Genomic DNA, 11,489 nt, shown 5'->3' on the forward strand with positions numbered 1-11,489 from the left:
GTAGTGAGACAGACCGTGTAGCAGGACAAGGTCACTATCTCTGTCGGCTGGGTAGTGAGACAGACCGTGTAGCAGGACAAGGTCACTATCTCTGTCGGCTGGGTAGTGAGACAGACAGGACAAGGTCACTATCTCTGTCGGCTGGGTAGTGAGACAGACCGTGTAGCAGGACAAGGTCACTATCTCTGTCGGCTGGGTAGTGAGACAGACCGTGTAGCAGGACAAGGTCACTATCTCTGTCGGCTGGGTAGTGAGACAGACAGTGTAGCAGGACAAGGTCACTATCTCTGTCGGCTGGGTAGTGAGACAGACAGTGTAGCAGGACAAGGTCACCATCTCTGTCGGCTGGGTAGTGAGACAGACCGTGTGTGCGCGTCAGTTTGTGTGCATGTGTGTGTGGATATGTGTGTATGTGCGTCTGTTTGTGTGTGTGTGTGTGTGTGCGTATGGCTGTGTGAACCTGTTTCCTCCATCATCTTCACAAGGACCTTTGCTGTTGTTCTGGGATTGAGAAGTCAGTATAAAATGAATTGTTTTGTATTCTTTTTTTATTTTTTATTATTTTACTTTTTTTACCCTTTTTTCTCCCCAATTTCGTGGTATCTTGTCTCATCGCTATAACTCCCGTACGGGCTCGGGAGAGACGAAGGTTGAAAGTCATGCGTCCTCCGATACACAACCCAACCAGCCTCACTGCTTCTTAACACAGCAAGCATCCAACCCGGAAGCCAGCCGCACCAATGTGTCAGAGGCTACACCGTGCACCTGGCAACCTTGGTTAGCGCGCACTGCGCCCAGCCCACCACAGGAGTCGCTGGTGCGCGATGAGACAAGGACATCCCTACCGACCAAGCCCTCCCTAACCCGGGCGCTATGCAGTACAGCGCCCTTAACCACTGCCCCACCCGGGAGGCTTGTTTTGTATTCTTGACTTCAGAACGTTCCGTGAATAAACCTTTTTGACTATTTAGCTGGGCCTCCGTCTGTTTCATTCGACCAGGATCTTACACATTATGGTTTGCAGACAGAGAGTAATAAAATTAAATTGGGTGATGTATCTGGAGAACATAATTATCTTATCCTGCTGCCACCCCCGTGCTTCACGGTTGGGACATGTTCTTCGGCTTGCAATATTCCCCCCTTTTCCTCCAAACATAACGATGGTCATTATGGCCAAACAGTTTTATTTTTCTTTCATCCGCCCAGAGGACATTTCTCCAAAAAGTACCATATTTGTCCCCATGTGCAGTTGCAAACTGTAGTCTGGCTTTTTTATGGCGGTTTTGGAGCAGTGACCTATTCCTTGCTGAGGGCCTTTCAGGTTATGTCGATATAGGACTCATTTTACTGTGGATATAGATGCTTTTGTACCTGTTTCCTCCAGCGTCTTCACAAGGACCTTTGCTGTTGTTCTGGGATTGATTTGCACTTTTCGCACCAAAGTACGTTCATCTCTAGGAGACAAAATGAATCTCCTTCCTGAGCGGTATGACGGCTGCATGGTCCCATGGTGTTTATACTTGCGTACTATTGTTTGTACAGATGAACGTGATACCTTCAGGCGTTTGGAAATTGCTCCCAAGGATGAACCAGACTTGTGGAGGTCTACAATTTGTTTTCTGAGGTCTTGGCTGATTTCTTTTGATTTTCCCACTTGTCAAGCAAAGGGGCACTGAGTTTGAAGGTAGGCCTTAAAATACCTCCACAGGTACACCTCCAATTGACTCAAATTACGTAAATTAGCCCATCCGAAGCTTCTAAAACCATGACATAATTTTCTGGATTTTTCCAAGCTGTTTAAAGGCACAGTCAATTATTTAAACTAATGACGCACTGGAATTGTGATAAATAATCTGTCTGTAAACAATTGTTGGAAAAATGACTTGTGTCATGCACAAAGTAGATGTCCTAACCGACTATATCCTATAAGTATAGTTTGTTAAAAGAAATGTGTGGAGTGGTTGAAAAATGAGTTTTATTGTCTCCAACCTAAGTGTTTGTAAACCTCCGACTTCAACTTTCGGTCGTGGCCAGCCTTACTCTCCAGTACAGTAGGTGGCAGTGTATGCACATGTCAGTTGGTTGTGATTTGCCAATAAAACTGAAAGAAGAACCTCCCGCACGGAGCGAGGGACAGCAAGTGTGCTTTCTGCTGGTTAGGGTGATGCTGTGTCGAAAGAACACGTGACTGAAATTGGGAAAAGGAATGAAAGGCTAAAAATAAAAAGGTGAAAAAGAGCTAAAACAACACTGCAAGGTATGAGAAAAAACACTTGTGGAAATGGGACAATTGTATGTATATAATGTTATATATTTAAATGTCAGACATAGTATTAAGTATCCTGTTTTAAGGCGAGGAAACTGTATTTGCTGACGTTGGATCATTTTCACTGTCTGGACCAAAAACATTTAGCCAGTTAGCTAGGGGCATCAAGCTAGGTGTGTGTTTGCTAGCTAACGTTAGCTTTCTTTCAGTAGTTGGATTGGCTAGCTAGTACTGTTTTCAAGGGGAGTTATTGGTAACGTTGCATCCTTGTGCTGGTGACGTGTCAAATCTAAGCCATTGAAAGTATAGCTGGCTAACGTTATTCCTGAAACATTCATGTGTTGGTACTTAAAGGCCGTTTTTTTTCCTGTGGTGTGAGACTGTCCTTTTGTTTTCGAAATTACAGTGTAAGATTTGCGGTGTTTTTCTAGCTCCAGCGGAGAGAAAGGGGATGGTGAATTCTGACCTGCGATGCTGTTGTGAGATCAAACAGGCCTGCGGTAAAGGGTTCACCAACTGGATATGAGAGCGATCTGTGAGTATATCCCTAGTCTACATCCAGTCTTCGGCGCTATTGACTGAAAATGCTGTTAAATGTAAAACACTTTATGCACCTGCACCCTGTTGTGATACATAAAACATGTATCATTGATTGGACTTATCTGGAAAGGTTAAATATATATGGCAGATCACTCACTTTCACCTGTTCAATCATATAACATCGGTGCCAATACGCCAGCGTTTCCCAAACTCGGTCCTCGGGATTTTTTTATATATATTTTTTTGCCCTAGCACTACACAGCTGAGTCAAATAATCAAGTTGATGAGCTCCCCAGACTGCTGGCCTGGGCAAAAACCAAAACATGCACCCCTTGGGGTCCCCAGGACAGTGTTTGAGAAGCGCTGCATTAAGCTAAATTGTTCTAGCTAGCAGAGATCGTTACAGTGACCTCTTGCATGACCCCTGTCTTTGTTTGCAAGCTACAGTACTTGTAAACTACACATGGGCAGGTATAGGACTTGTGAGCTGTTTAATTTGTTTACAGTAGTCTAATCCTAGATGCCTCTGACCTGTGTTGTGAGAGGTGTGTATACCTAAACAATTAGTTAATTCATCTTATTGATGAGCTGGACTAGTACCCAGATGCTGTATTGTGATTTGATTATTTTTTTAAGAACACCCCTGTGGAGAAGGTGTGATGAAGCTGAATGAACGTAGTGTGGCTCACTATGCCACCTGCGACTCGCCGCCAGACAAGACAGGCTTCCTCTTCAAGAAGGGGGAGCGAAACACAGCCTACCACCGGCGTTGGTTGATCCTGAAGGGCAACATGCTGTTCTACTTTGAGGAGCGTGAGAGCCGGGAACCCATCGGCGTCATCGTGTTGGAGGGCTGCACCGTAGAGCTCTGCGAGTCAGCTGAGGAGTTCGCCTTTGCCATCAAGTTTGACTGCGCCAAGGCGCGTGTCTACAAGATGGCGGCGGAGAACCAGGCGGCCATGGAGTCGTGGGTTAAGGCTCTGTCGCGAGCCAGCTTCGACTACATGCGGCTGGTGGTGCGGGAGTTGGAGAGGCAGCTGGAAGAAATCCAGGAGGGGGCTGCTGGGCTGCAGGGCAGGCCCAAGTCCTCCAAGAAGGCTGGGGGGGTGGCACGCTCCAAATCAGGAGCATCATTCAGCGCTTCCCACGTGCCCTCTACCCAGGTTACAGGTGCAGCGCTCGCACAGGGTTCGGCTCATGCTCGCAGCCTTCAGGAGGAGGTGCAGCTCCCGTCAGGCACCTCTAAAGAGAACGGGGTGGCCTGGAGCAAGCCTTCTGCTCTGGTCAATGGGTTTGGTGAGGGCCCCCACTCTGGTGTGCCGTGGGAGGGAAATGGGAATGGAGGGGGCGATGGGTTCAGGCCTCCGCCCGTCCCTCCGCGCAGAAGGGGTGCATCTCTTGAGAGTCCTGTCTCCCCCGGGACTGGGTGCTTCTCCAAACTTCACGACTGGTACGGAAAAGAGGTGGCTGAACTGAGGGTGGAGTGGCTTCAGAGCCATTGAGGCGCCCCTCCCCCCCCTCACCTCACAGCCCAACTGTTAGCCATTATTAGAAAGGGCACTTGTCACTTCGCAGTATTGTTTCACCCCGAAATACCTTGATTTTAATGCCAGAGAGCGTGTCCTTAAAATTCCAAACCCTTGGGGCAGTCTGTGGAGCTGGTTGATTTTCTAAAAGCAGCACTTTCCTGGTATTTTTAGGTCTTGTGGGCCAGTGGGAATATGATGTGTTGTCCTGTGACTGTCTGTCACTACATTTCTATGAGTCTATGGTACATTTTGGATGTTTTTTTTTAAAGGAAAATCTTTGTATTTACTGTCTATTTTGTTGTAGTTTTTTTCCAATCAGAAACTACGATCACTTATCACTTTCTCTGTCATTGTTGTGTTCTACCATTGTTATATTCACAAAAGAAAGGATGACCCCTGATTGTTACTGAATTGAGTGTCTCTGACACATAATAGAAATCAGTACATATACATAGTTGAGAAAATGCATTTCATTCCATTTCACCGGAGGTTTTGAAAGGGGGACCATTGAAGAATGAACACCGGCGCATTCATTCTTTATACCACATTCATTTTGCTCAAGCAATGGTTTACATATTTAGAAAATTATTCTCTCTTTTTAACCTGTGCCTTATGATTTTCCTCCCAAACCTGTCGTTGACAGTAATCTAATAATAAGTGTAGGCCTACCCAATGCCTTTATCTGCCTTTCGTTTTTGCCAAACCACACTTAGTGCAATTTTTGTTTGTTTGCGACAATGGCTCAATCCATTTGGCCAGATCTAACGCACAGTATTTTCATTAGTCACTTTTTTTATATATACATTTACCGAAAATGGCATAACCCAGTTTTATATTTTTTAGGGGGGCCTTTTCTGTTTCCTGGTCATACCATACAAGACTGGTAGATTTAGACAAGTCTGTAACTTGTGCAAAAAATATGGTAGGACGAGGAATGGAAAATCAAGTTGTGGAAAGCCAGTAAAGATCCTGAACAGGCTACAGGTGGTTGGTATAGATGTGATTGTGACTGAGTGAATGATCAGTTGTATGTTATTAATTACTATGTTTTTTAAAAATCTGACACTAGGAGGACATTTTGTACTGAGTTACAGTTCCCTTTTTTAATTATATGACATTTGGAGTATGCCAAATTATTGGATGAGACATTGCACAGCATGACACTTCTATATCCAGTGTGCTAAAAATGGAACGATGACAACCCAATGCTTCTTTATACTTTTGTAATCTGTTTGTGGTCAACTTCATGGAAAGAATACCAAAATATTTTAGTACACTACTGCCAGAAGAATGTCCTGTTTCCATGTGGCAAGATGGGATTGTGTCTAGAGACAGTAATGCAATTACCTTCAGCTGCTCACCCCTGAATGAATGAATGAATGACTGAACTTATAATACTATGAGCATTACCTATAAGTAATTTAAACAAATTAATAAACAGCTGAAAGATTCTCTTGTTTTGTCCAGGTGTGTATCCTTGATTTCAATGTTCGAATGAATACATTTGTTCATGTTGGGCTGTTTTCCTCTCTTGAATTGGAAACTTTTTTGATGCTAAACTGATGCCAATTTCTGTGTTGGCAGCGTAGCCTAGTCGTTAGAACGTTGGACTAATAACCAAAAGGTTGCAAGATCGAATCTCCGAGCTGACAAGGTACCAACTCTGCCGTTCTGCCCCTGAACAAGGCAGTTAACTGTTCCTAGGCCGTCATTGAAAATAAAAATGTGTTCTTAACTGACTTGCCTAGTTAAAGGTATAAAAATGTCTGTAGAATAAATGTGAATTTAATGTGAGCGAGGAAACTGAAATGGTTGGCATTAAATTCAACATCAGGTGACCAGTCCAGATGGGACAATGGGGTTGTGTTGTCTCTAAATGAAAGCAAAATGCTTCACTTTACCAGATGTCGCTACAAACTAATTTCTACTTTGCTATATTGTAAAAATTCATAAAAACAAAAATATGCTTTTGGATCTTAAATGAAGGTCAGAGTTTTGGGTCAAATCGTTTAGCAGTGTTGTTCATTTTAAGGTTAGGTTTAAAATCACATTTTAAGAAGGTACATTGTAGAAATAGGGGGGTTTATGACTTTGTTGTAACTACTGACGACCGAGGTGTATGGAATGGGTAGTCTGGCCTGATTCCTAGTCCTTTTAATTTATCAATCAAAACATGTTTTATTTTATATAGATGATTAAAACACTATGACCAAATCTACATTGACAATGTATTACATGTTTGTATTTATTAGTGTTACAAGGACTTATTGTATTTTTTTGTTTCCAATCCTCCGTTGTTGTTCCAGTCTTGAAAAAACAAGTCTCCTACCTGAACGACTTCAAACCTGTCGCGCTCACCTCGTTCATCATGAAAACCTTTGAGAGCCTGGTACTGTCCCCTCTCTAAACCATCACTGACGCCTCCCTTGACCCACTGCAGATCGCCTACAGACCTAACAGGTCTGTGGACGACGCTGTCAACATGGGCCTACACTACATCCTCAAACACCTCGATAACCCAAAGACATATGCAAGGATATTGTTATTGGACTTCAGCTCTGCGTCAATACCATCATCCCAGAACTGCTACAAAACAAAACTCCCAGCTGAATGTGTCCAGCGCCATCTGTCAGTGGATCACTGACTTCCTGACAAACGGGACACAACACGTGAAGATGGGAAAAAACCTTTCTGACTATCTTTCAGCACCGGTAAGCCTCAAGGATCAATGCTCTCACCTCTACTGCCATGACTGCACCTCCAACAACGCATCTGTCAAACTACTCAAGTTTGCAGACGACACCACTGTTCGGTCTCATGACTGACGGTGAAAGTCCATGTACCTAGCTCAAGAGCAAGGAAGCGTGCAGGAAAGAAGAAAAAAATTTACCTCTGGCAGGCAGTTCAGGTCACTCATGACCAGAACCACACCACCTGAAAAGATCCTATGGACTATGCACTCTATGCTGCACACTGCATCAAGCATTCTCTGAACGGTAGCCTACACAGAAATAACTGCGCTATACTGCATTTGTACTTCTGCATTTAGATATATTCATATTGATACTGCACATTTGTACATCAACTGTGTATACCCACAGTATATTTGTATATCTACTAATTCTCTTATAGCTCTATGCCTAGTTATACCTAGTTGTATATAATAAAACATTAAGTGAGAATAGGCATTGGTCTGAAGCCGAAAAATGAAGGAAATTCACGAGCACCACAATGTCTATTCCATCCATGCTCTACCAAGGTTTTCCAGCACACAGCTTTGACCTACTACAGTAGCTATGTTGGTATTGTACTTCAAACCGTGTGTAGGCAGGTTGCTTAGGATTCAAACCTTCTCAAACAGCCTAGTTCATACTCTTAGAGGAGGTGTTTCCACAAGAATGCCATTTGTACTGCATGCAAGGTAAAGTATTGGATTCTTCATGCACCACAGTAAGACATTATCCCATTAAGCTACAGTGAGGGAAAAAAGTATTTGATACCCTACTGATTTTGTACATTTGCCCACTGACAAAGAAATAATTGGTCTATAATTTTAATGGTAGGTTTATTTGAACAGTGAGAGACAGAATAAAAACAGAAAAAGCATGTAAAAAATGTTATAAATTGATTTGCATTTTAATGAGGGAAATAAGTATTTGACCCCCTCTCAATCAGAAATATTTCTGGCTCCCATGTGTCTTTTATAAAGGTAACGAGCTGAGATTAGGAGCACACTCTTAAAGGGAGTGCTCCTAATCTCAGTTTGTTACCTGTATAAAAGACACCTGTCCACAGAAGCAATCAATCAATCAGATTCCAAACTCTCCACCATGACCAAGACCAAAGAGCTCTCCAAGGATGTCAAGACCATCGCCAAGCAGTTTGGTGAGAATGTGACAACAGTTGGTGCGATTATTCGCAAATGGAAGAAACACAAAAGAACTGTCAATCTCCCTCGGCCTGGGGCTCCATGCAAGATCTCACCTCGTGGAGTTGCAATGATCATGAGAATGGTGAGGAATCAGCCCAGAACTACGCGGGAGGATCTTGTCAATGATCTCAAGGCAGCTGGGACCATAGTCACCAAGAAAACAATTGGGAACACACTACACCGTGAAGGACTGAAATCCTGCAGCGTCTGCAAGGTCCCCCTGCTCAAGAAAGCACATATACATGCCCGTCTGAAGTTTGCCAATGAACATCTGAATGATTCAGAGGACAACTGGGTGAAAGTGTTGTGGTCAGATGAGACTAAAATGGAGCTCTTTGGCATCAACTCAACTCGCCGTGTTTGGAGGAGGAGGAATGCTGCCTATGACCCAAAGAACACCTTCCCCACCGTCAAACATGGAGGTGGAAACATTATGCTTTGGGGGTGTTTTTCTGCTAAGGGGACAACTTCACCGCATCAAAGGGACGATGGACGGGACCGTGTACCGTCAAATCTTGGGTGAGAACCTCCTTCCCTCAGCCAGGGCAGTGAAAATGGGTCGTGGGTGGGTATTCCAGCATGACAATGACCCAAAACACACGGCCAAGGCAACAAAGGTGTGGCTCAAGAAGAAGCACATTAAGGTCCTGGAGTGGCCTAGCCAGTCTCCAGACCCTAATCCCATAGAAAATCTGTGGAGGGAGCTGAAGGTTCGAGTTGCCAAACGTCTGCCTCGAAACCTTAATGACTTGGAGAAGATCTGCAAAAAGGAGTGGGACAAAAATCCCTCCTAAGATGTGTGCAAACCTGGTGGCCAACTACAAGAAACGTCTGACCTCTGTGATTGCCAACAAGGGTTTTGCACCAAGTACTAAGTCATGTTTTGCAGATGGGTCAAATACTTATTTCCCTCATTAAAATGCAAATCAATTTATAACATTTTTGACATGGATTTGTTTTGTTATTCTGTCTCTCACTGTTCAAATAAACCTACCATTAAAATTATAGACTGATAATTTCTTTGTAAGTGGGAAAAAGGTAAAAAATCAGCAGGGGATCTAATACTTTTTTGCCTCACTGTACCTTTTTAAAGCTTTTTTAAAAATTAAATGAAAGCTAGCTTAGCTTTTATACTTACCGTCACATCTTCTCCTGCTACGCCCTCTGGTGTTCATCCGGTGTCTTCTTAACCTGCAGTTACTCCCCCTGTACACTCTCTCTCTCTCCCTCTCTGTGTGATTGTGGGGTTGGAGACAGGTGTTCTGGAGTCAGAGCAGATGCAACTCGTTCCATAATCAAGACCTCTACAAATACTCAATCCTGCCACTTCCACTCTGCCAGATCGTAATCTCTGCTCAGTCAGTTATTATTCTAGCCATGTATGATTAGGCAAGATCCTGTTACGCTGTTGTGCCTGTTTCCCTGCCTCACACGGTTTATCCTCTCATTGCAATTACCGCTCTCTCTGTCTCCTGTTCCACATCTACCATGCTCTGGATTTTATTCACCATCACGACCTTGGATTCCCCTCAGTACTGTTCACCCTGTTCTACTCAGCCAACTCCAACCTCAGTCTACACATCTGTTTTTCTGCAACTCATCTGAGCTTCCGTGGATCTGCACTCCATATCTCTCTGTGTAACAAATATTTTGGTTCATTCATCCCCGTGTCCTCATCTGAGTCTGCTCTTGGGTTCCCCCGTGTCCTCATCTGAGTCTGCTCTTGGGTTCCCCCGTGTCCTCATCTGAGTCTGCTCTTGGGTTCCCCCGTGTCCTCATCTGAGTCTGCTCTTGGGTTCCCCCGTGTCCTCATCTGAGTCTGCTCTTGGGTTCCCCCGTGTCCTCATCTGAGTCTGCTCTTGGGTTCCCCCGTGTCGCTCCGCTCAACACTTACAAGACCATCAGGCATGATTGAGCTGTTTTGTCTTGTAGAATTCTGGTGCATGGCTGTATTTCCTTAAACTTTATTATAGCAATACATGTCATTTCAATAAATTATCATAACATCCTTTTTTGGTCAATAGGTGCCCAACATAACAGGTGTTGGAGACAGATGTCTGTTAGCTGTTAGCTTACCTGTGTAATATTGACAAAAGCTCAGAACCACTTGTGTTTCAAACATAGTCCTGTTTTATCAATTGCTGTACTGATCAATGGACTGTTCATTACCTCTGTCAATAATGTGTAGCTTCAAGTTATATGTGTACTTTTTCTTTCTTCAATAAAGACAACGCAGCAATGCACATTTACAATAGGCCTATATCTAAAAATACATACAGCCAAATGTGGAATGCCTTGACACAGCCACTAACCGTGGTATATTGGCCATAAACCACAATCCCCCTGAGGTGCCTTATTGCTATTATAAACTGGTTACGTAATTAGAAGAATAAAAATAAATGTTTTGTCATACCTGTGGTATACACCTCAACAGTGTTTACCAATCCTGGTCCTGGGACCTCAATGGTTACAAATTGTAACTATGCAATAGACTAGAATCATGATTTAACTAGTTAGAAGCTGATTTGTAATTCATATATACAGAAATCAAATAAACATTTAAACAGTACACCACTACACTTCCTATGTGTATCATGTCAATACTCTAAACCCAATTCATCTCAATATCTAATTTCCTTAATCTGCATTTATCTGAGGACACAGGATAATGTGTAGTATTTCATCAAATGAGAGACTTAATTTCAACCAGTAGAGAATGTGAAACGCCTTTCTGAACGACGTTCATTATCTAAGTGTTATAAATAGATAATACATGCATTGTAAATATATTATAAATACAAGTTAAATATGCACTGCAATGCACATCTGGTGTGCATTATAAAAACCAAGGAAGAAAGAGGATGTGGTGATAGAGGTGTAAAAGACAGAAAGGGAAAGCGGTAAGAACAGAGGAGCAGGGAAGACAGCATATCATTAATGAATCACAGTGCTAGAATTAATATACTCTCAGTTCATCACAATTACATAAGTGTCCCTAGTGGTGTCTCCTAACCAGCCTTGGGCTCCCAGTCGGCCCAAAGGTTATCTTAAGAGCCGGTGAGGTGGCGATGACGGGACTGGGAGTTGGCATCTTCTCTCACATCAAAACATACCTGCACATGAGAGACAGATGGAGAGAGAGAGCATGCTTAAGCCTTGTTTTAAAAAAATATTTTATTCTAACACTGTCAGTCATCACAATCATCAGGAGGTGAAATGCAAA

General features: G+C 43.2%; 1 protein-coding gene across 2 annotated transcripts; it reads left to right on the forward strand.

Annotated features, from left to right (window-relative positions):
• The first annotated feature begins 2,124 nt into the window (after nucleotides 1-2,124).
• On the forward strand, nucleotides 2,125-5,787 carry LOC139410623 (PH domain containing endocytic trafficking adaptor 1). 2 transcript variants are annotated; one of them, XM_071155946.1, is made up of 3 exons: nucleotides 2,125-2,257; nucleotides 2,698-2,801; nucleotides 3,443-5,787. In XM_071155946.1, the coding sequence occupies exon 3, from the start codon at nucleotides 3,466-3,468 to the stop codon at nucleotides 4,306-4,308; it is 843 nt and encodes a 280-aa protein (XP_071012047.1). In that variant the 5' UTR covers nucleotides 2,125-2,257; nucleotides 2,698-2,801; nucleotides 3,443-3,465; the 3' UTR covers nucleotides 4,309-5,787. The 2 variants fall into 2 exon arrangements, with proteins under 2 accessions (XP_071012047.1, XP_071012048.1); XM_071155947.1 differs by having other exon boundaries at nucleotides 2,133-2,257; nucleotides 2,673-2,801.
• The last annotated feature ends 5,702 nt before the right edge of the window (nucleotides 5,788-11,489 follow it).

This window comes from Oncorhynchus clarkii, chromosome 6 (genome assembly GCF_045791955.1).
Source record: "Oncorhynchus clarkii lewisi isolate Uvic-CL-2024 chromosome 6, UVic_Ocla_1.0, whole genome shotgun sequence".
Lineage (NCBI taxonomy): Eukaryota > Metazoa > Chordata > Actinopteri > Salmoniformes > Salmonidae > Oncorhynchus > Oncorhynchus clarkii.

What these genes read in the sequence shown, in the direction of transcription:
- LOC139410623 (XM_071155946.1), top strand. Translation starts at nt 3,466, where the DNA reads ATGAAGCTGAATGAACGTAGTGTGGCTCACTATGCCACCTGCGACTCG.